Source organism: Gossypium raimondii, chromosome 2 (genome assembly GCF_025698545.1).
Source record: "Gossypium raimondii isolate GPD5lz chromosome 2, ASM2569854v1, whole genome shotgun sequence".
In the NCBI taxonomy this organism is placed as follows: domain Eukaryota; kingdom Viridiplantae; phylum Streptophyta; class Magnoliopsida; order Malvales; family Malvaceae; genus Gossypium; species Gossypium raimondii.
Window position 1 is genome coordinate 21,437,954 of NC_068566.1, and position 26,107 is coordinate 21,464,060.

Here is a 26,107-nt window from a genome sequence, read left to right on the forward strand (position 1 = left end):
CTAAGAACACCACACATTATAGAGTGGTGCTTAAATGATGTAAAATTCTTACATGCGTCTCATATGTTTCGTGGATGTGAATTAGAACTTCCATTTATCAATACTTTGCTGGAGAAAGATATGAAACTCACACATTTCATCTACCATGAGTCGAGTGCACCATTACACTCAAAGGTGTAGTATTACAATTCGATTTATCAATAGATGAATCAATCATTGCAATCACTAGAAGTCTAGTGAACCCAAAGAATTGAAGGCTAATTTGCCAATAGCTACCACCCAAAATGCCAGACCCAAAGAATTGAAGGCTAATTTGCCAATAGCTACCACCCAAAATGCCAGATAAATTTAGTAGTAATCAAACATATATAGCTAGAAAATAATTTTTACATATCTTATTCCAATAATTAAACCAATAATTATATAAAAACTAAAATAAATTGTTTCTACATATTTTGTTTGGATAAATTTTTAGAACCGATTCCTGAAACATAATTTTTTAAACAAAGTTGTAACGACGAGTATGCTTGAAACAAATTTATACGGAACCTCTACCTCGGACATGCAACATGACGTCCAATGTTATGCTTGAAACAAATTTATACGGAACCTCTACCTCGGACATGCAACATGACGTCCAATGTTGATCTATCCCAAATTATGAGGAACGATGTGTTTAAAAGGCGCATCGTATTAGAAGCTTTTTACTAAAAATCTATATTATTATTTCCAATAAGCCGTACGACGTTGTGTTTAAATAGTGTACAGGCAAGCAATGTTGGATGTGGCCCCAACAAAATTAATTTCTTCTATACATGTTCTTCCTTTAAAAATGCAAAAAGGATACAATTGGGTGTCAATAGAAGTGGTTAAATTAGATTCATTATCCTCAAATTCTGGAACTCTTTCAGAAGTTAATTTTCCTCTTCTATAAGAGTAAAATGGAAAGATTTGCATCAGGTATCAAGCACTATAAAAAATTAATAAACAATAAGCATTATTTTTGACAAAAGGGGAAAAAGATAATTAAACATGATTTCTTTTCAGAAAATAAAGACATGAAACTTACATGCTACAAGCTGATACCATTTCAAAGAAAACAGCATCATTTAAAGGAATTGCTTTCTCTCTCATATACTTTGCCAAAACAAGAACTTTGGATGGTTGTCCTCCCTTGTTAAAAGCTCGCATTAGAGCAGAACATGCTATAGAGTCTGGTTGGATACCATTTTCTTCCATCTCTAGGAAGATTGCAGAAGCTTTTGCCCAATTTTCTGTAGTTAATAAGCACCAAGTTTTTAGTTCCCAAAGAAGTAGTTTTTCCAGCTAAAGAAGACATACTTACAAACTAATTGAACATATTAGCATGAGAAATAGCCAGTTCTGATGCAGCTTTAAATAAATGTGCAAGACAAAGTAGAAAATATTCTTGAGACAAGTTCAACCAATTAATAACAAAGAACTAAGCTGACACAGTACCATGAAATTAATCAATAGACTTCCAGGTATAGAATAAGAAAAAAACATTTTAAGAAAAGATCAGCTATGATAATAAAAATTTCTTCGACAATAAGATCACTTCCTCCTATATCTTGTACATGTATCCAGAATTGGTCTCCACAGTGAGTTAGTTACTTCAGAAGTGTATCGTGCAACTTACCTGCAGAATTACAAGCATGCAGCATCGCAGTATATGCAACAACATCAGGACAACAATCAGAAACCTTCATCATGTTGAACATTGATTCAGCTTCAGCAACTTGGCCCTGAAATGGGTGTTAAAAGGAAGAATAAAATAAATAAGAAAACATTTCCCTCAAGTTGTATATCAGCAATTAAGAAGCACACCGTGCAGAAGCACCTGCCTGTTTACTGTAGACGCAAATAAGAGATGAGTACACCTCCTTCGTTAAGGGAATTTTTAAACCAACCATGTCATCAAGAAACCCAAGTGCCTCACTATATCTGGACAGTTTATAGGAACCACTTATTAATACTGTATAAGTAACAGAATCTGCTAAGACTTTCCTTTTCCTCATGGATTTGTACAAAGCTATCGCCTTCTCAAACTCTCAGACATTCATATAGCATCCAATTGCTGAATTGTAGGCAACTGTATTCAGTTTGATACATCGCAGCTCAGCTGTGACAGTACAGTATCAATATTCACTTTCTGCCGACAGCGCCCACAGGAGCTAAAAGGGTGCAAATTGAGACAATGTTTGGCTTAATCCCATCTTGCTCCATTTGACGCAAGACTTCTACAGCCTCAGCTAATAAACCATTGGATCCATAGGCATCAATCAATGCATTATAACTTACAAGATTAGGTTTACAATTGTTTCTCTTCATCATATCAAAAATTTCTCTAGCTTTTTCAGGTAGCTGCGATCTTCCATAAGCATTAAGTAAAGAAGTATAAGAAACAACATCTGGACGAAATCCATTTTGTTTTATCTGGTCAAAAACAGCAGCTGCCTCTTTACTCATTCCATGTGAAGCATATACAGCCATTAGTGTGTTATATGAAACAATATTGGGTTGTATACCTTCTGCAAGCATTGCACTGAACACAGCCTTACAGTTTTCTATCTGTCCGCAAACAGAATATAGGTGAATGATGCTAGTGAATGTAACGATGTCAGGTCGGGAATCTGCTCTCTCAGCTCTCATGGAATTAAATATATCCATAGCTTTTCCATATTGTCCAAGCTTCACTAGGCAATTTATCACAATATTGAGTGTAGTTGTATGAGGACGAATATGTGTCCCTTTCATCAATTCAAAATAAGATAAAGCTTTTGAATACTCTTATATGCTGACAATACAATGTTATGTGTCACCAGATCTGGTCCAACTCCATTTTCCGTCATTTTCTTGCAAACCTTCAGAGCTTCTCTCCAGTTTCCACTAGATCCACAAGCGTTTATCAAGTTGTTATAAGTTGATCGACTTGGAGGGATCTGCCCATATACATTAAGGTTACAAACATTTCTTGTTGAAAAGACATAAAATTTCTGAAGAGATGGAAAAAGAAATTAGGGAAAGAACAGTTGCTTAATAGAAAAGGCTAGGTTGATTTATTTTTTATAAAACAAGAAAACATCAAAGCATTGATGCTATCTATCTATATAAAAAAAATATGTGCTAACTTCGATTGGATTTATTTAGCAACTGTTATGTTATCATGTACACTGCATGCATGAAAGTTTTATTTGACTTCTTCCTCTACCTATTTTCCTCCAAATATTCATCAGAGAACTGGAAAAGAAAGAAGCACCCTTTATGGCATATCAATTTTGATTGCTTAGTCTAGTTTGAAGGGGAAACCCCTGACAAAACACTTAAATCCCATCTAAACTTCCATAATTCTAAATCATATAATTTATCTCACTATGTGTAACTCTGAATGAATTTACAAACTTAAAAGTGGGACTTGAAGCATGTGACCAATAAAAATCATGCAAAGCAATCTGCTCAATCAACCAGGAGAAGATTATATGAATAGTACAGCCTGCAGACACCAAATTTGTATCAACCATAACAATAATTATAGTGACATCTAGATAATAATAGAAGCACTTTGTGGGTGTTGTTTAACCTTAACAATAATAACAGTGACCATTGCAAGAAAATGAAGGCACCATGTAGTATTGTGAACATTTTATATGCAGTATGATTTCAATGTGAAAATAACAAAAAGAAGCTCACTCAAGTTATACCCACAAAGAGTCATTAGGGAACAAAAATACAAATACACACAGCTGCACTGAGCATGTCTTCCATGATATTCAAAGCCCAACGCCATTGACCAACTTGAACATGTGCATGGATAAGAGCATTGTATGTGTCAACATCAGGCTTGCACCTACAGCAGAGATATTATGGAATTATTATGTCACCACAAAGTTAAATAAGATTTTTGAATGAGAAACCGTCAAATACTTCAAAAGTTAGTATTTATAACATTTGAGGATACAAGAAGCCTATTGCTTGGGAAGTTATAAAACTCCAAAGCTAACAATATATGCACATATCATTTTAGTGTCAGCCATGCATGTCAATCTGTCACCTGCTTGTATTACACTATTTATGTCATTTCATGTAAATTACATTAAAATCTTTGTTGTAAATAAGATATTAATTAGGCTAAATCTGATATTACTGTGTATGGGTTTTATTTACTTCGATTTATTTCTGTGAAATCGAGTGAGATAGAAAAAGAGGAAGAAAGAAGAGAAAGAAGACAGCCTTGCAGTCACTGTTTTGGCTGTAATCAGCTGTGAAAAAGGAGAAGAATAAAGGTAGAGAGTTGAGAGAAAGGGGTATTCTAAAATAATTTCTTGTGCCTATACATTATGCTACATAACATATTTATACTAGTACCTAGATATACAAAGAAGGAAAGATACCTAATTTAATGCTAATTAATCCCTAGAATTATGTACAATAAATCTAAAGATACTAATTGTATCATAACAATTTCCTTAAGTTGACTATAGTAACTTGTATAAATGAGATGCTCTTCTCATAATTTTCTTCTTACACTCTTCTCAATTCCTACTTTGGTTACATGGAATCAGTGCCTTTCAGCTCTTTTTTTTTTTTTTTTGTTTGTGTTTCATTGTTTTTTGGGGTATTTTAATGAGTCACTTTTAAAGTGATTTTATAGTGTGCACTGCCAGCAAAAGGAGTGCCATCATCTCTTCAGCAGATTTGCAACTTCTGACAACTGGAAAGCAAGTGTGTGAAGCTCACGCACCATCCAAACCTGAGCAAACCTTCGTCACATGGCGGTGCATGGGGAAGCCTGGGAGGCCTTCTTTTCACGGAATTCTTCCTCCGGTGCCGACTAGTCTGTTTGACCATAACCCAGCCTTTGGGTGCCTGATCAGAGCTGGGTTTTAGGGAATTTGTATCGGTTTGGATTTGTGCGATTGTTTGGGCATTTTGTGGCTAATAAGTTTTAGGAAATTCAGATGATTCCCCTCTTCGGTTTGAAGTTGGTGGCTTTCCTTAGGTTATTTTGCTTGAAATTTGGTTCTTTAAATTTTCTTAACTTGTTTTACCCATTGTTAATTGGATTTAAAGGATGGCAATAAAACCTAAGTCCTTACAAGCGAGATGATTTCGATAATGTTGAAAATTACAGAGCACAAATTAAATGAGACCAATTACCTAGATTGGAGCAAGATGGTTAGAATTTACTTACAAAGCGTTGATAAAGATGATCATTTGAATAACGAACCTCCCACCGATGATACTAGACAAGTGTGGTTGAGAGAAGATGCTCAATTGTTTTTGCATATTCGAAATTCTATTCATAGTGAGATAATTTCCCTAATTACCACAGTAACTTTGTTAAGGAGCTAATGAATTAATAGGTTTTTTTTTTTTTTTTGTATTTAGGTAAAGAAAATATTTCTCATGATTAAGAAGTATGCCAAGTGTTCTATCGTTAAGAAGAAGAAGAAGAAGATAAGTCTCTCATAACCTATTTTATGGAGTTTAAAAAGGCGTATAAAGAGTTTAATGTTCTACTGTCGTTTAGCCCAAGGGTGAGTTTGGATGGGCGGTGCGTTTAGTGTAAAAATAGCGGTGGCGATGAGATTAGATACTTGAGCGATACTGTAGCGTGAGACAAAAAGTAAGCTAAACGCACCGCACCGCACCCAATCGCCCATCCAAACTCACACCAAATATTAAAGATCAACAGACTTGACAGGAACAAATGACAATTATGAGTTTTCTCGTTGACCTTCCTTCGAAGTTTGAGATTGCCAAATCACATATTCTTTCTAGATCTAAAATTTCATTTCTTCAAGATATTTTTACGAGAATGTTGTGTATTGAAAACACTCATTCAGCTCAAACTAATAATAGTGCACTTCTTAGAAAACAGAAAACTATCCTTGTACTATAACAACAAAGGCTGCCATTAACATAGCTCAAAATCCAGTTAAACATGATCGAACAAAATACACATTAAGATTGATCATCACTTTATCAAACAGAAATTGACTATAGTTGCTTTTAGTTCATGTGACATTTGACAAGCAATTAGTTGACGTATTTACAAAAGGATTGAGTAACAAGACCTATCGTTATTTGGTTTGCAAGATGGGGATGTGTAATATCTAAGCACCAACTTGAGAGGATTGTGTTGACTACTGATCTAGCTGACCAAAATGACAAAATACTGATTTTTAGGGATTTCAATTTCTGATATTTGGGGATATTATTACAATTTACAACTTTACTGATCAATTTCTGATTCAGACAGCCATATACTTGTAAAGCTTTAAACAACATGATGAACCCTAAAGTTACTTAAGGATAATCAATCATGGCCATATCATAGTTCTACAGCCAAATAGTCATTATTTAGGATATAATTAACATGGGGTTCAGAACATATTTTCATCAATCTTGATCTCAATACACTTTTCCAGGTTCTACCAATTACAGTTCCTTGGTCATTAGTATGAAGGCTCCCCACCAAAATGTATGAGTTCAGAATATTCTATAAAAGTTTATAATTAATTGAGATCTCATGCCAATTGAGCAATTGTATTGATGCAGTCTGTAGTTGTAGCTCTATTAGAAATGGCTACTTCTTGCCCAGCATAAGAAGACTCCAAAAAGCTACACTTCTGTTAGACAGACATGTACTTGTCTACAAACAGCAAATTTATTCTTGACTTCTAACCATTTTATAAACATCATGAGATCCACACAAGAAAAGTTTTGCATACGGTTAAACGTAGTTTATGTAAGTTGGAAATCACACACGAAATTCTATATAACATCAAACAAACAGAAAGCATTACCTCCACTTTTGCATTTCAAAGAACAACCCCCTAGCCTGATCTGTCCGTTTATGTCTAGCATGTAATCTTATCATCATATTGTAGATATCAGTTCGTGCATAGTAGTTCTTCTGCTTTTTCGTCCACTCAAATACTTTTATACTATGTTCAATTGCACCCCTTTGTGTCAGTTCTTGCAAATCTAGCATCAAAATCACTCAACCGATACAATTTCAACCGCTAATCACTAATTATTCGTAGGCTTTGTTTGGTTCTTACTTTCGTATCTGCTTTTTTTTTCTTATTAAAAACGAGTAAATGAAGAATGTGAGGCGAGGAAGCATTTTTCATTATTTGAAAATTTTAACATTTACTTATTCAACATGTGCGGGTAAAATACTAATAAAAGCCAATTTTTTTAAAAAATTTATTGAAATGGATCCGGTAAATAATTAATTATCGGAATGGCTCAATTCTCCGAAAACGTGTTCACGTCAGCGCGATGTCAGGGGATATGGCAGAAAAACTCTTCCTCAATAAAGCGCTTTGTCCACGTGGACAAAAAGCGCGCCCTCAAGGACGCTTTTTCCTGCCACGTCAGCGCTATCTTGGGGACGCGTTTTGCCCGCGCGTGAATAGTAGCAACAACTACTTTTTTAACTGTTGGTGACCCCCCCAATGGTAAAAAAAAAAACTATAAAACCCCCTTCATTTTTTTCACAACTAAATCCTTTCTCTCAATTTCTCTCTAATATTCTCTCAAATTCCTCTCAAATTCCTATTTAAAAAAACTTTAATTTTTTAATTATTTTTAAAAAGTTTTAAATTTTATTTTTTTGAATTTTTTTTAAATCGTAAAAATTTGATTGTGTTAGCAATGGGCGGAGAATTAATTCGTCTTAATGACAAGCACATATCCGTCGAACAAATGAAAATGGTAAGTGCTAAATTTAATTTTTAAATATTATTTAAGATATTTTTTATTTATGCAATTTTAAATAATTATTATTTTATTATTTGTTATAAAAGTTTGTAGATCGGATATTGCAATGCTATATCCGTAATATGCATGGTCCTCCATCACCGTTGGTAGAGAATTACTTGCGGGAAGCGGGTTTTTGACACGTGGCGACGGTAGGCCGGGGATGCAAGTTGGACTCGGAACTCATCAGTGCGTTGATTGAGAGGTGGAGACCCAAGACGCACACATTCCATCTTCCATGTTGAGAGTGTACTATGACTTTGGAAGATGTCAATTTGCAATTGGGATTGCCGATGGACGGGTACGCAGTCACCGAGCCTGTTCAATCTGGTGATTAGGGAGTGGTATGCTACAAGCTTTTGGGCGCTATTCCGGAGAATATTAACGGAGGTCGGATCGAGATGGGCTGGTTACGAGACACATTCCTGGAGCCGGATGATGATTCTACCAAACTAGAAAGAATCCGATATGCTCGAGCGTACATTCTTCAAATAATTGGAGGTTATCTCATGCCCGACTTGTCACGGAACCTTGTACATCTAAGATGGCTGCTGAAACTCGTTGATTTTAGAGCAGCTGGTGAATTTAGTTGGGGGTCTGCCGTTTTGGCCACATTGTACCAGGAGATGTGTGGGGCGATGCGACCGAATAAAGCGAAAATCAGAGGTTGCCTGTCACTGCTGCAGTCATGGGCACAGTTTCGCTTTCCATTTTTACGTCATCGAGTGGACCACCCATATACATTCCTACTCATAACGAGGTAAATTTTATATTAGATTTTACAGTTATTACATAGATTTAAAATATAATAGTATGCTAAAAATTTATTTAATTAGGTGGAACCATTCGGCAAGTAATTCTCGATTACCTACCTCTCTTGAAGATATACGGCTTCTGTTAGACCAACAGTTGGAAGCACAAGTAAGTATTAAATAAAATGGATATTTCCATCACGAGCTAGTCGATTGGTATTTAGCATTTAGTATTTAGTATTTAGTATTATGTATTATGTATATAACTAATATTTCCATCATGTTCATATAGTTTCAATGGACACCATACGAGGATCCGAAAATTTGGGCAGTAATTCCGGATGAGTACTTCCAAAATCCAAACGCTTGGCATGTGAAAGTCGCATTGGTCAACTATGCGACCGTGGAGATGCACCAGTCGGACAGAGTATTACGGCAATTTGGATTCCGACAACCGATCCTCGTGGCACCTGAGGTGTTAGATATTCATCACAAAATCGACCTACGGCAATTGCATACAGATTGACCGAGATTCTGGTCATACTACATCCAAATATGGGAAGATCGATATGATTATATACTTACTTGGGAACCGATCATCGTTCCAGAGTTAGCGTGCGTGCCGGAATACATGCCATGGTTTAGGATCCATGGCAAGCGGTATTTACTATCAGCAAAGGAGAGGCAGCGGCAATTACGTGTCCAAAGGGAACGATGTGGCCCTTTAAATCCAAGAAGAAGGGATGACGACGCAGGTTTATCAACGAGGCCCAGACAATCACCCGGCCCATCATCAGCACCCATACAATTACCAGGCCTAGCAACAGCACCGACACAGTCACCCAACCTGGCAGTTTAACCGACGATACCCACGTCACAGCCATTTCAGATGATGCCAGGTACGTATCCTAGCCCTTACATGTTTCCTAACCCTTATATGTTTCCTTTTTCTAGTCCTATGACAGGTTAGAGTCCATGGCCCGGTTCATCTCTATTTTCGATTACGCCGAGTGGACCGCAGATGTATAGGCCAGTGTCACACGAGGGATATAAAAAGAGGGGCCGTCGGGGAGCTCTTCATTTTACCAATCCACATCACCGTATGGGTTTCAAACAGCTTCGCCGTTGGTGATGCAAACATTTCCACATTCACTATTCTATCAATGTGGCTCATCGTCCCAACACCGACAAACAGATCCCCTACCGGAGGAATTAGAATCCCCGTCGGAGCAACCACAACCCTCGCCGGAAGCTGGACAAAGGAGGAATCCAGCGTGTAACCGTCGACGGCCGCCATGTAGCACTAAATCCAACGGGCACAGAGATTGATTTTTAATTTATATATTTTTGTACAAATATTTTAAATATTTTGATATTATTTGATGTAATAAAATAGAAATTTACTTTTACATTTTTAATATAATAGAAATTCTTTTAAATAAGGCAATATGTTGAATATTTCTATATTATTTCATTTAATAAAATAAAACGTTATTTTGAATAAAGTAATTGTAATTTACTTTAATATTTTTTATGAAATAGATTTTCTTTTAAATAAGTCAATATTTTGAATATTTGTACCAATTTTTTATTTAAAAAAATATAAATAATACAAAGTTTTTTACAATAAAGTTCAACTATTGCGATTTAGGCATGATCGGTTTGTATGGCCTGGGTTCCTACACCATCCGCACAACTTCTGTTGGCTAGTTGTTTCTCAGATATCCATATTGTTACGTATTCCAGTCGAGCAAGGTCGACCCTTTGGTTTGTGACGTAATTCTCTATCCGGTAACAGCTTAAAGGGAGCAAGCGATACAGACGGCCACTTACGTTCATCTAGGATCGGTGGGAATACGTGTCTCCAGACGTTGTACATGTTTTCTAATTTGTACACTTTGTCGACATAGCTCATCGGATTTAGACGGAGATTCTGACAAGCTGCAATTACGTAAGCGCATGGATAACAAAGTGTGTTAGACATCCCACAGTCGTAAGTCTTATTTCGCAAGTGTACACGATATTTCCCGCCAAGAACACCTTGGTGCGATCTATCAAACTCTGTCACACAAAATCATAAGTTGTCTCGATTGTGACAGACTGTGTGTATGGTGTTCGCCCGCGCCCTGGCCTTGTTAATTTCTTGCACTACCTTACTGCACCATACATGGCCTCCCTGCATCTGGCCTGCATAACTCCTTGCTCACTTTGGAAATAGCGCTCCTAAACGAAAATATGTCTTTCGCACAACCGAATTTATCGGTAGATAGCGCGTTCCTTTTAGAGCAGAATTTATGCATTCAGCCAGGTTTGAGGTCATATGACCATATCGTAGGCCACCGTCGTATGTTTGTGACCACTGTTCGAAAGGTATGTTACAAAGGTAGTCTGCATCTTCGCCGTTAATTGAATGCAAAACTGCCAACATCTCATGAAAACGATCTTTATTTATTTCATACCCTGCCAATATAAGTTCATAGCAAATATTACATACCACTCTTTCAATTAGAATAAATTTAAAATGACAAATGATATTATATTAATAGAGACTAAATACCCATGTTGGTCACTTGTCGTCATTCATTCTTAGATGGATATTGTCTGTAGTAGTTAGAAGCAACATGCCTTAGGCAATACCGATGGTGTGTGCGCTGCCATAAGCTTCCCTATTGATCAATTGCAGTTAGTATGCCAGTACCCCGATCCAAAATAACACAGATATCAGGTTGGGGCACACATACCTCCTTAACCTAGATAGAAATAAATCCCAGTCATCAGCTGACTCCCCCGGTGTTATTGCAAACGCAATTGGAAGAATTCTCCCACTGCCATCCTGTACCACTACTAGCAATAGCCGATGGGTATATCTACCAAACATAAAGGTACCGTCAATTTGTACCAATGACTTGTAGTATAGAAATGCGTCTCGGCATTGCTTAAAGGTCCAAAACAAGCGTTTAAACACTTGGCATCGACGTAGTAATCAGTCTTTGTAGTACGCATGTTCCGTTTCAAGGTCTGTTATGCAACTTGGGACGTATCTCTCTAGCACTTGACACCACTGCCATATTTCATTATATGAAGCGTCCCACCCACTATGCATATTCTCCAATGCCTTCTGCTTAGCTATCCAAGCCTTGTGGTAAGAGGGCGTGTACCCCATTTGGCTACGAATATTGGCAATTAAGACCGGTACTGAAGTCCTGGGATCTGCCTTCACCGTGGGTAGTATCAAGCTAGCTAACGTAGCTGAATTCATCTTGGGATGATCTTGTGAAATACCTATAAACGGAGTATATTAAATAATGCAACATTACATAATAACAGTATTATTCAGAAACCCTAAATACTGTACCTACAGCACATGTATGTGGACCTTTCTACTTTTTTATCTCCCACAACCCTGTCCTTTTCCTTAACGAGGCGTAGATTTTCCATGAACATGTACCTTCTTACACTGCACACTTTGCCTCAAACTTATTAGCTTTGAACTTAACGACGTGGTAGTTAACACCGATATTGATGCTATATTGTTTCAAAGCATCAATAAAACTATCCTTGTTGGATAACTGATTACCAACTTCAAATTCACCCAAATCTAGTACCACACTTGTACGATCATGCAATCGATATGGTAGATCTGGAAACTCCAACTCATCATCTGCAAACAGGTCGACATTATGCATGTAGCCTGGAGGTGAGTATGCCCTGAATCGTGGATCTTCTTCTTCATCTGAACCCCCTTCAACATCTTCAGGTTCGGTTGGAATAGGCTCCGGTTTAAAAAATAATACGACTTTTGCACCATCGGGCTCGGTCTCTCGAGGTGGATCCACATCAGAGTCATCTTTTAACCCACCATTATCTACAACGTACGAGGTCCCCTCACCAGTAGACGTCGTAGGGAGTATATCATCCCTTCTTCTGGGCGTTTCATAACGTCCCCAATCTGATGTAGATTGCCAACTACTAAAATTTGATGCCGTTCCCCAGTATGTATTTCCAGCATCAAACATCGACCCACCGAGGTGCATGTCCCATCCATTGGCAGAGTGTCGTGCAGGGGATGTGTATTCCATACCGCTACCAAACATGGGCTGTTTCATGTTTTGTAACCCACTAATCGAGTGTCGGGCAGGGGTCACGTATACCCCTCAAACACCAGTCGCAAGTGCATCATTTGACGATGTAAATTGTACATATAACTCAATATAGGGTGCTCTACTAGCGAGATGAGTCTGCACCATTGCCTCCAAGCTACGAGCACCTTTTATGTCGAACGAGTCATATGTCACTAGATCAACAGAAGAATAAAATTGATACGTAATAGACAGAACTTTCATTGGCGTCATTCTAAATATTTTACGCCTAATTCTTTTACGAAGTTCTGTCAAATCTATGTTCTGGTTAAAAACCAGTTGCACTGTATTCTCCGATAAAAAACAACACCGTTCTAGGTGTGGCAAACCTCACTATCATAGTAAATAACAACACTAATACGTTCACTCATCTTCAATTTCTATCCTTCTTAGCCTCTCTAAATTTTTTTTGATGTAACTTATGCAATCTAAGAAAAAAACTTGGCTCATTTATAGCCTCAGGCCAAACATGCGCTACTGTAGCAAAAGCGCGTCCACGTAGGAGCTTCTTTCAGTACTTCTGCTGACAAAGCATCCTGCTTAAAGCATTTTTGACACCATTTGCTCAGAAACGTCTAGTCAAAATTATTTTTTCAAGAGCTACTGTAGCAAAAGCGCGTCCACATGGGAGCTTCTTTCAGTACTATTGCTGACAAAGCATCCTGCTTAAAGCGTTTTTGACACTATTTGCTCAGAAACGTCTACTCAAAATTATTTTTTCAGGAGCTACTATAGCAAAAGCGCGTCCACATGGGAGCTTCTTTCAGTACTATTGTTGACAAAGCATCCTGCTTAAAGCCTTTTTGACACTATTTGCTCAGAAATGTCTACTCAAAATTATTTTTTAGGAGCTACTGTAGCAAAAACGCGTCCACGTAAGAGCTACTTTAAATTAACAAATAATTTAATTAACCCTAAACCCCAAACCCTAATTTATTTGAGTTTTTACTTAAAAACCCTAAACATTAAAGCCTAATCTATTTTTTTTAAATTTATAATTAATTTACTCAAGTAACCCCGAACCCTAATTTATTTGATTTTTCCTTAAAAAACAATAAACACGAAACCTAATCCAATTTTGAAAAATTTATGATTAATTTAATTAACAAACCCTAAACCATAATCCCTTATTTATTTAACTTTTGCTCTAAAACCCTAAACCTAAAAACACCAAAACTCTAACCCTAACCCTAAACCAATAACCCAAAACCCTAACCGCAGGACACACGGGCAAAACGCGTCCTTGAGGAAGCGTTTTGCCTACTTGGACATAAAGCGCGCCCTTAAGGGAGCAATTTTTGTCCACGTTCAGTACCGGTTCGACATTTTTCTAATGATTGAGCTCCAAAACTCGGGCGACCACCTCAGATATGGTCCAGTCTTTCTGGAAGCGATCGCCTTCTACAAGCAAACGGTACTGTTTAGGGATATGGCCTTCCTAAATACACTCACCTGAGTGGAAACCTCGTGTTGGCCCTTGTCGTAGTCGACGAACCCGGATTTATGTTCCTCAAACGCGGTGTCGTTATTGCGTTTCTTGCAAAGGATAAGGGATTTGGAGGTAGTGGAGTGAGTGGAAATTGGCGAGTCGAGAGGGAATTTGATAGGGAGCGGATGGGATAGAGTGGCCATTTAATTTGATACGGAGGTTTTGACGGTTGGAATGTTTGGAAGACCACCACAGGAGTGGATGACAATAAACCCCGAAAAATTTTAATATTAGCTTAGGTACTGGATATCATGACCGTTATTTTGCTCATGTAGTTGAAATGACATTTTTAGCCTTCAAAATAATTTTAGGGTTTAATTCATGATTTGACCCCTAAAATATACTCGTTTCCTATTTTGGTAACTAAAATTTTTTTATCCAAATTTAGTATCAAAAGTACAACCAAATTCTCAATTTGGTATCTAAAGTATGCCTATATTATTTTTAGTCCATTTTTAGATTATGATAAAATAAATTCTTATAACCAATCACAAAGCGCCACATGACGTACGTATGTAAAAAATAAATATTTTCTTTTATTAAATGTATACCAATTAAAAATATAAAAATGAAAATAAATATGTAAAAATTCAAAAAGAACATATATAATCTAGGAAAAATCATAAAAATTATAAAATTAAAATTAAAAAACGATAATTGAAAAGAAATTTGTTGAAATTAATAATATTATTACAAAAATGTAAAACAATTGTAATTTTTTTAAAAAGGTTTAAAATAAAATTTATTTATAAAATTCTAAAATATACAATTATAAAATTCTAGAAAGGTTTTTAAAATTTCTAAGTTTCTTTTTTGCCATTACTTAAAATTTAAATAAATTTAAATATGTTTTTTAATTTTATAACATGTTTAAATTTTATATATTATTTTGAATTTTTAAAATTTATAATTGTATATTTAGAATTTTATAAAATAAATTATTTTGAAACTTTAAAAATATTGTTTTATATTTTAATCAATATAATATATATAATACTAAAAAATAAAAAAGGGACACATGGCATGTTCTAATAGTTCCCAATAAAATTTATTTGTTCCTTTTATTAAAATACTTGTATTATAACTTAGCTTTGAAAACACATTTGCAGCGGATACTAATTCTTAAAAAAAAAACGTTTAATGATCATTTAAAACTAAAATCCAACATAAGCAATCCATGAAAAAATTCCAAAAAAAAAAAGCCAGAAAGGAAAATCCTCGTGCCACATTCCATAGTTTAAAATAAAGTCTCAAAAAGTGATTAAAACAAACCCAAATCAAAGTGCATAAAAATCCATAAAATGATATAAAGTCCACAAATTATTTAAAAAATTCACATTCGAGAGCATCACCGAAAATCCGCATCTGAGTCCTAATTACGAGAATTACCTGAAACATACACATAAGATGGGTGAGCTTACAAGCCCAGTGTGAGATCATCAAAATATTATAACGTACATAACGACACATCAATTAAACACATCCATTTCAATATATATATCATTTTCGTAGAAATCTCAGATCATCACAGATACACATACATAAATATATCGAGGCATGCTTCTATAACAATGCACATTTTGAAGATTTTCTTACCCATCTCCGCACCAATATCAAGTTCCCAAGAACCCGTCCATCCAATAACACACCATTTGTGGACAAGCCACCACATAATTGCTGATAAACGACAACATAACACATTGTAGACAAGCCACCACATAATTGCCAATAACGGCCACATAATTGCAAATAAACTACCACATAACTTCCACCTTTCACAAAACCCACCCCATGCATGTGATATGACCATTTGTCAAATTTAACACATATAATTCACTTTTCACATTTTTCACGTAATAAAGCTCATGATCTCACATAATACATATTTCTCAATTTTACACATATGCATGTAAACATGCCAACATTTTCATATATTACATAATATTCCCTTTTATTCAATTAAGCATACTTTAATACACTTTTCATATTAAATCATGGATCTCATCACATACACATATATCACACAATTAGATCATCAACATACCAGATAAGCCATGTGTCACATAACATAGAGATGAGATTTGCACACATGTCATCATCACGTACATCAACACATCACAAAACATACCTTTCATGAAACTAATGGGTTAGGGTCACTTGGGTTTCTTCTTCATGAGTTTTTCAACTCCTCTTTAAGTACTTAATGTACTCTCAATTTATTATTTAATATCATATTATTAAAATGAAAGTGAACATGTTATGCACAAATTAAAGGTTTAAATCCCACACCTTATATTGTAGATCCGATTGCCACAATCCTTTATAACGATTTCATTCGATCTATCTCGCAAGACAATTTAACAGATAAGTAACATTTAGTAATTATGTTTACACTATGAAAATAGACCATTCGACCAAGATATGAAACCTCTAAGTGAAGGATTTTACGATCCAAATCACCACAGTTACATTGATTCAATACAAAATGGTTAATAAATCGAGGAAGGAATGAGATCGATGATTTGAGTGATCTAAAATGATTGATAATGTGAAGAGAAAATGTGAGTTTAATCAATTAAAGAGTTGGCAAGTGAAAGAGGAAAAAAAAGAAGAATCTTGGTCACCGATGACAGCGACGGTGGTGGCTTGGCGGCGGTTCGATGATGCTGGAGTGGCTATCCGATGATGGAGGGCTATGAGATTTCGACAAAAAGGAGGGAGAGAAAGGGCTAAGAAAAATAATAATATGGAGGAGGAGAAGGATCCACAGTGGCTTGCAACAGTGATCGGTGGCAGAAGGGAGAAGGAGTTAGGAGGGGTAGTGCTTATGGTGGCTAAAAGGTGTATTGATGGTGATACAAGGGTCAATTGTGGTTGAGGAAGAGCAAAGACTAAAAAAAAGGTGTTGTGGTTCTTTTATTCAAGTTGAGAGAAAATGGAGGTGAAAGAAATGAAAAAAATGGTAATACGGGAGAATGAATGAGGTGGGGACCACAATGGGAGTGGTAAGCTTTGTCAACTATGACCAGGTTCATTGAATCACAACAAATAGGCAATAAGGGAGGTTTGGCAAGGGAGGGAGACATTGATTAAAAAGGGGATCATGTTCTCCAACTTAAGGTAAGTTTGACTCATAAAAGGGGAAGGGAACCAACCTATTTGAGGCAATTAAGGGAAGTGGACGACAAGCTTTAAGTGCACATGGAAAAAGTCTACAAAAATTTTAATAAAAATAAGAGAGTAAGGGGATTTGAACTAGAGACCTCCTTGAAAACTTAAAAGTTTTCTACCACAGGGCTACACACTTTGTTATTTCTATTTTTACACTACAAATCAAAATTTGGGATGTGACAACTATGTACACTTCCACAAACCACGCGTTACAAGTTTTTTGTACCGTTGTCGAGGATTGTTGCCTTAATCATTTTTTCTAAAATTATTCTTTGAAATTTGGTTTTTATTTTATTTTATTTTTTTTATATCTAACTTTACTAATTAATTCTTTATTCTTTAATTTTTTTGTAATTTATTTTCAGGTGTTTATAAGCATAAATCAAATTATCGATTTATTACCTATAGACCCTGAAATCGAGTAGACATTTAGACAAAGAAGAAGAGATAGAATAGCCCAAAGACACGCCGAAATGGACCTTGGAAATCAAAATGATGTTTAAGGAAATGGAGTCACTAATGTGCATAATCCAATCCTTATTGCTAATGATAGGGATTGAGCCATAAGACAATATGTTTTGCCATTTTTTAAGGAGTAAAAATTGGGAATTAGGAGACTAGAGATCAAGGCATCACAATTTTAATAGAAGCCAGTGATATTTCAAATGCTTCAAACCATGGCCCAATTTAGTGGAATGCTCACAGAAGATCCACACCTTCATATTCAACTATTCATGGAGGTGAACGATTCCTTCAAGATAGTCGGTGTTACTAAAGACGCATTGAGGTTGAAGTTGTTTCCATACTCACCGCGAGATCGAGCATGAGCATAGGTAAATTCATTACCACCACATTCAATTTCAAGTTGGCAAGAATTAGCTGAACATTTTCTGGTAAAATATTTCCCACCTAGCAAAAATGGTAGTTGCGGAATGAGATCACCACTTTTCAACAATTGGATGACGGGTCCCTATACGAGGCATGGGAAAGATTCAATGAGTTACTTCGTAGATACCCTCAGCATGGGATTTCACATTGCATCCAATTGTAGACATTTTATAATGATCTCAATGCAGACACAAGGTTGGTGGTAGATACTTCTACGAATGGTGCTCTTTTATCTAAGTCTTATAATGAGGCTTATGAGATCATCGAGAGGATAGACAGTAACAATTACCAGTGGTCGACAAATAAAGCAATTTCAAAAACACGAATAGCCGTAATGCATGAAGTAGATGCCCACACTTCACTCTCAGCTCAGGTATCTTCTATTTCTTCGAAGTTGAAACAATTTACTACTAATGATTTTAATCCTATTGTAGCCCAACCACCTATTCAATTTGAGGTTATTTCCTACATATATTGTGGGGATTGTCATTCTTTCGAGAATTGACCATCAAACCCCAAGTCAATTTATTACATGGGGAATCAACACCAAAATAGAAGTGGACAAGGACCATAGTCCAGCTTCTATAATCCTTCATGGTGAAACCATCCAAACTTTTCTTGGAGTAACCAAGGAAATGAACCAAGCAACACCTACATGCAGCATAGACCAAATCAACCCCAATGGTTCAATCAACAAGTTCTTAAACCACCACAAGCTGAATCATCTAATAGTTTGGAGAACTTGTTGAAGGCGTACATGGCGAAGAATGACACCTTAATTCAAAGTCAAGCAGCAACACTGAAAATTTTGGAAAACCAAATAGGTCAGTTAGCTATAGAACTTCGTAGCAGACCACAAGGAGCTTTGTCGATCGATATAGAAAATCTAAGGAATTTGGGTAAGGAACATTGCAAGGTAGTTGCTTTACGAAGTAGTAAGAATTTGGAACCCAATGAAGCAGTGGTTGAAGATGAGCCTATTGAGAAGGAGAAAAGTCAACCAACAGATGAAATTCCTGCACTAGAAGAGCCAGAACCTACAAAGTCTGATGAGGTAAAATTTAAACTAGTGAATTCGGATAAGCTAACATCTTCTTTAGATGCAATTTATCTCCTCAAAAAAGTTGTCCAGTCCAACCCAAATTTTCATCACCTTTGTATCCTCAAAAATTCCAACCAAATAAGTAGAAACAAAAGGTGCAATTCAAGAAGCTTTTGGACATTCTAAAGCAAATTCACATCAACATCCCGTTCGTGGAAGCTTTAGAACAAATGCCCAATTATGTCAAGTTCATGAAGGACATCCTATCGAAGAAGAAGAGGCTTAGTGAGTATAAGACTATAGCTTTAACGAATGAATGCAATGCGTTCTTAAAAAACAAGCTACTTTAAAAACTAAAAGACCCTAAAAGCTTTACTATACCATGTAATATTGGAGAATCTTACTGTGGTAAAGCTTTATGCGACTTAGGAGTAAGTATCAACTTGATGCCCAAATCTATTTTCAAGCTGTTGGGAATAGGTGAAGTAAGACCCACAACTGTAACATTCCAATTGGTAGATCAAACTTTAGCATACCCAGAAGGAAAGATTGAAGATGTTTTAGTAAAAGTAGATAAGTTTATTTTTCCTGTTGATTTCATTGTCTTATATTTTAAAGTAGATAAGGAAGTGTCGATCATCTTGGGGAGACCTTTCCTAGCCATGGGAAGAACATTAATAGATGTACAAAAAGGTTAACTCACCATGAGAGTTCAAGACAATCAGGTAACATTTAATATTCTTAAAGCAATGAAGTTTCCCAATCCGATGGAAGAATGTTCAGTGATAAAGGAGCTAGAAACATTAGTTTTTATGGAATGGGAAAACAATTTTGTAGAGGACCCATTAGAGAACACTTTAGGGTCTAAGCAATTAGAAGATGAACAAAGTAATGAAAATATGCCTTTGATGGAAGCCAATCCGAGGAACTATGTACAACCAGCTTAGTTTGAACTATTAGAGTTGGAAGCTTGGGAATACACGCAACCAAAGTTGTCAATCGAAGAACCACCCAAACTCGAACTTAATGTACTTTCTTCCCATTTGAAATACATTTATTTGGGTAACTATTCTACTTTGTCTATGATTGTTTTAGCAGAACTAACAGAACACCAAGAGGAGTAGCTGCTCAAAGTTTGAAAAAAAATTAAAAAGGCAACTGGCTGGACCATAGCTGATATTCGAGGAATAAACCCTTCTTTCTGTATGTATAAAATTATCTTAGAGGAGGGTGAGCGAGCTAGAATTGATGGGCAAAAGAGACTCAATCCTATCATGAAAGAGGTAGTTCGAAAGGAAGTTATCAAATGGTTAGATGCGAGATTATCTACCCCATCTCAGATAGTTCATGGGTAAGTTCGGTATAGTATGTACCAAAGATAGGTGGAATCACGATCGTTGAGAATAAATGTAACAAGTTAATCCCAATGAGAACGGTCACGAGTTGGAGAATTTGTATAAACTATATTTTGATTGTAATTGGACTTGAACATTGGACATTTTTAATTTTGAATGGTTTTATAGTATCATATATTCATGTTTGAGTTTGATTATTGAATAATTTAGGGTGTATTAATAACACGGTGATTGATAACATGGTTTGTGAGGCATGATGTTTATGTTAATCACTGTTTAAATAAAGCTTCCATAGAGTGGTTTACTAGCGACTAAGGTACACTACTTGTTTGAGTTAACCGGTGGGTGATATGGATGAAATTGAATGTTCAATTTTATTATTGAAGCTTAATTGGTGTTAATAAATTCAATTGAATGTGTATGAATAAGTATGATATTTAATTGTAGCTAAATTGGGTTTATTGACCATTAAAATACTCAAGATCAAGTTTAAAATTGGATTTTTCGCACAAAAAATCATAGTGGACTATTGGGGGGTTTAAATTCTTGTCTTTTTAAATTGGTTCTCTAGTCCGCTTAAATTACAAATTAGTCCTGTAACTTGATAACTCTAATTAGAGCCTTAAATGATAAGGAAACTTGATACAATTTTAGGATTAGACTTTTAATTGATAAAATTTGTTAGAAACACACTCAATTTAATATTCGGGTATAGTATTGATAGTTTGAGATTGTTACGATTTAGTCCTTAATGATAAAACTTGAATTAGACATAGGAAATAAACTTGGATTAAGCTAAAATTTTTAGGGTTTACATAAATTGACTAAAAGAGGTTTGGTAAATGTATAGATCTAAATTTGGGTTAGTTTAACTATAGGTGGTAAAATGAAAAAAATGCCCTTAGGTTAAATTACTTAGAAAAAGTTTAAAAATGGTTCACAAATTGCTTCTGTATTAATAAATAACTAATAAATGGATAAGATTGAGGTGTTATAAGGTTGGGGTGTGTCTTGGGAGGTCGTTAGCTGGAGAGTCAATTAGGTGGCTAATGTAATGCTTCGAATTTGGGTCGGTTTGTCCCGGTCAAGTTTTGGGTGTCACAGTTGGAGTAGTGATGGGTCAAAGAAGAAACAAAGTATTTCATCTGATATACTATGCAAGTAGAACTTTGATAGGAGCCCAGCTTGATTACATGGTAACTGAAAAAGAACTTTTTGTTTTTTTTTTTTGTTTGCTTTTGACAAGTTCCGTTCTTATCTTATAGGTACCAAAGTTATAGTATTTACTGACCATGCGACCATTAAATACTTACTCACAAAGAAAGATGCTAAACTGAGGTTAATTCGATGGATAATCTTACTCCCAGAATTTGACCTTGAGATCCAAGACAGAAAAGGAGTTGAAATCAAGTAGCTGATCATCTGTCGAGGTTGGAACAACTCATTTACTTGTTCCAATTAATGACCAATTTTTAGATGAGCATATCTTCGAGGTAAGTAAAATTCATGAAATACCTTGGTTTGCTGATTATGCAAATTATTTACCATGTGGAATAATACCTCGAGAAATGACATACCAACAAAGGAAGAAATTCATTCACGATAGTCGATATTATTTTTGGGAGGATCTGTTTTTGTTTAAACAATGTGCATATAACATAATCAGGAAGTGCATAGCTAGAAGTAAAATTGATGAGATCTTGTATCATTGCCATTCATCTCCAAGTAAGGGACAGGTTGGTGGTTCTCACACTGCAATGAAGATTTTACAAGCAGGACTCTTTTGGCCTACAGTGTTCAAGGATGCGTATGCATATGTGAAAAATTGTGATAGATGCCAAAAGATCGGAAACATAACAAAGAGAAATGAGATGCCCTTGACAAACATTTTAGAGGTAGAATTATTTGATCTATAGGGCATTGATTTTCTAGGCCTATTTCCTTCTTCTTATGGTAATAAGTATATCTTAGTAGCTGTGGATTACGTATCCAAGTGGGTTGAAGCTGAGACATACCTAACGAATGATGCTAAGGTTGTCATGCGGTTTCTACATAAGCATGTGTTTACACAGTTTGAGACTCATAGAGCTATAATTAGCGATAAAGGATCTCACTTTGTAATAAATGGCTAAAGTGGTTGTTTGACAAGTACAATATGAAACATAAGATTGCCACTGTCTATCATCCACAATCAAATGGGCAAGTTGAACGGGTTAACCGTGAGATCAGTGGAATCCTTGAGAAGGTAATGCGACCTAATAGTAAAGATTGGTCTCAAATGCTTGATGATGCTCTATGGGACTATCAAATTGCTTTTAAGGCACCATTAGAAATGACTCATTATTGGTTAGTCTTCGGAAAGGTGTTTCATCTACTGCTTGAGTTGGAGAATAAATCTCACTAGGTTTTGAAACAATTAAATTTGGATATTAAACAAGCCATTGAGAGAAGGATGTTACAGCTTGATGAGCTTGAAGAGTTGAGGTTATTTTCACACAAGAATGCCAAGATGTATAAAGAAAAGACTAAGAGACGGCATGACAATCGTATACAACCTCGTGAATTCAAAAAAGGTTAGAAAGTGTTGTTGTTTAATTAAAGCCTAAGGTTATTTCTAGGAAAGCCTAAACCCCGATGGAAAGGACCTTATATCATCCAAAAAGTTTATCCATATGGAGCTGTAGAATTGTACGACTGGTGAAATTGAGTGAATTGAAACCTTGTTCAATTTAATAGACCTTGATTTTAATATTTTTATTTTTAATAAATGGAATACTTAGAAATTATTTTTCTTGAATTAGTACATTAAATTAAATCTGTCTCAGGAGATTGGAACTTAAGCGGGACCATTTGTGACCCTTCCAACCTTCCCTGGGATATTAATTTAATATAATTTTCCGAGAAGAAATTTTCTAAGTAACCTGAAAGAAATTTTTAATTTTTATTTTAATTTGTAAATTTTAATTATTTGTTTATACTTAATAAGAGGTTCAATTTGGCCCTAGTACTAATTAATTTATTTTTCTAGTTCAGTTTAATTTTTCATTACAACAAATAATTGCAGTTTAGGCTTGAGGCTCAAAACAGCGAAAAAGAGGAAATTACCCATCATTGTCGTCTAAAGGGTTCCCCAAAACCCTAATTTTTTCCACCATTTTCCGTTCCTTCCTTACCTTGACGTCCAAGTATCCTTTGTTGTTAATTTTTTTCTACAAATTTACCCTAATCTACAACTATATAAACCCTTCTCTACTATCATATTTTTTACACCATTCAAGCAATTAGCTTAAACCCTAGCCACCTACTTTTCTTTATTTTGTCGTCAACCCCAAATCCTGAAAGATCTCCCTAGTTTTCTTTTTTTTTCGTAAAAGCCTCTTATTGTCACAGCAACATCTTGTCAGAGCAACCTTGTTACCATCATAATAATGTCGTTGTCGTAATGTCATCACTATTGCAATTCCATTACCAGCGCAATCTTTCACATTGTCGATTCCTTCTTCTTTCTTTGCCAAAATTTCACTTGTTTTTTCAGGAAAAGTTACCATGTCTTGCAAAAGAACAGATCTTCCAAAATTTCTTCCAAAAATCCATTTGTGATTCAAGATGAGGAAGCAAGGGAAAGATTTGATTTTATCTTCAAAAATCAACCCATGATGCGGGAAAAAGGTTTCAATTTGGAGAGCAATGACAAGATGATCATGCCATTGTCACTTTGAAAAATTATTAGTGCTTTAAATTGGGAGCAATTCTATGATGCATAATCAATACCTGACGAGGATTTAGTGTGAGAGTTCTATGTCAATTTGTCCACGCCAGATACTAATGAAGTTCTTGTTCGTAAAAATAATGTACCACTTACTTCTATGTCCATTAATAATTTGTGTAACTTACCTGATGTTAAAGAAGATGAGTACTGTCCCATGATGACAAATATTAATTGGGATTTTCTTGAACAAGTACTTAACGTTGTTACAAATTCGAGATCCCAATGGATTATAAGAAAGTTTGGTAGTCATTCTTCCTTAAGGGAATAGTTAAATCCAGTGGCTAAGGTATGATTATACTTAATTCGATATAACTTCATACATATCTCACATAGTTTCACCATCTCGATGGAATGAATGCTTTTGTTGTATACAATTATGACAAAAAGGTCTATCAATATTGGGAGAATTATTCTCAAGGAGATCCAAGATTGTGCTCGAAAAAAGGCAAGAAATGCCTACTTTCCATCATTGATTACTTCACTTTTCTTGTGGGCCCAAGTAAGATAAAAAGACAAAGCTAAAGGACCGTTATGTTCAAGGTTCCATAACAAGGCATGACCTTGAAAGGTTAGTGGAAAATGTTGAATTATTGAACCAAGTTAAGCTAGGAACCAGAATCTAACGAGTTGTCAACCAAATTTGAACTAGAAGCTTGTTCAATAAATTAAACAGACGAAGCAGAAATTGAAAAGGAACCAAACAACCCTAAACTGAGGGTGGAGCCAAATGTTGCTGAACCAGTGGAGCCAAGTTTTAATCCTAGGTTGACTATTCCTACTTCTTCAAACACTATGAATAATTCAGAATTTTCAACTATGATGGATATGTGGAAATTCATGCATAATCAACAACAAGATTACTGGAGATATGCAAAATTTAGAGATGATACCATAGAAATATTTTTAAGGATACCTCTAACTGTTTTGTTCCTGAGTTTCCAGATCATATCTTTGAGACATGGCAAGAAGAGATTGTGGGATCAAGTGCGACAAAGAAGGGAAAAGGAAAAAGACATGGACGATGACACAAGTTAAAAAAGGGGGAAATTTCATTTTCATAAGTATTTATTTTAGGCATTTATATTTCTTTCCTTAGTTTTTTTTTTTGTTTTCGCACAATAAATTGCAAACATGAATAAATTAAGCTCAATGCCTCTTCATTATAAATAGCAAAGTAGTGTGGTAATGGGAATGAATATGTCTAGGATTGGATTATTAAGAAAGACTTGGTACTTAAGCAGTCTTTATGACTCCTTTTTTACTTAAAAATAATATTAATCTTGAGTATTTGATTACTAATTGGGCAAATTTTATTTTTATTTCAATATTGAGCATGATTTAATGAAGAATGTTATTTTATGCTACATACTGATCTTGGCATTATTTCATGCAGCTGGACCAAAGAAATTATGCATGATTTATTTTTAAATTAACGTTGCAATTGGGCACTATACATGGACGAAAAACACATGCAAAATGGGCCAAGAAGAGTTGATTTGATCCAATTAAAAAAGGGTCAATCGATGGACAAGTTTGGTAAACAATTGGGTCACCAAACCACTCAAACAAGACAGAACAAGCCCAATTTCAGCATGACATTTGTGAGCAGCCCAAAAATCAATTTTGGGAGATTTACTGGAGGTCCTTAGAGTTGCAAATGAATTAGAAATCAGCCCCTAAGATTTGGCTTTGAAATCATCCAACCCTTGCT

At 35.5% G+C, this 26,107-nt stretch overlaps 1 protein-coding gene and 1 non-coding gene across 2 annotated transcripts; both read right to left on the reverse strand.

Moving 5' to 3' along the window:
• Positions 1–1,052: 1,052 nt before the first annotated feature.
• LOC105789612 (pentatricopeptide repeat-containing protein At2g41720) lies at positions 1,053–9,840 on the reverse strand. The gene is given in 10 exon segments (XM_012616984.2): positions 1,053–1,274; positions 1,661–1,766; positions 1,866–2,146; positions 2,149–2,193; positions 2,196–2,810; positions 2,813–2,963; positions 3,763–3,868; positions 6,831–7,011; positions 9,326–9,390; positions 9,737–9,840. Coding segments are annotated over 10 exon segments (1,863 nt in total). The 3' UTR covers positions 1,053–1,065.
• An 8,425-nt stretch (positions 9,841–18,265) lies between these two features.
• On the reverse strand, positions 18,266–18,372 carry LOC128039435 (small nucleolar RNA R71). The gene has a single exon (XR_008193938.1). It is a non-coding gene; the product is annotated as a small nucleolar RNA R71 (small nucleolar RNA).
• Positions 18,373–26,107: the final 7,735 nt, after the last annotated feature.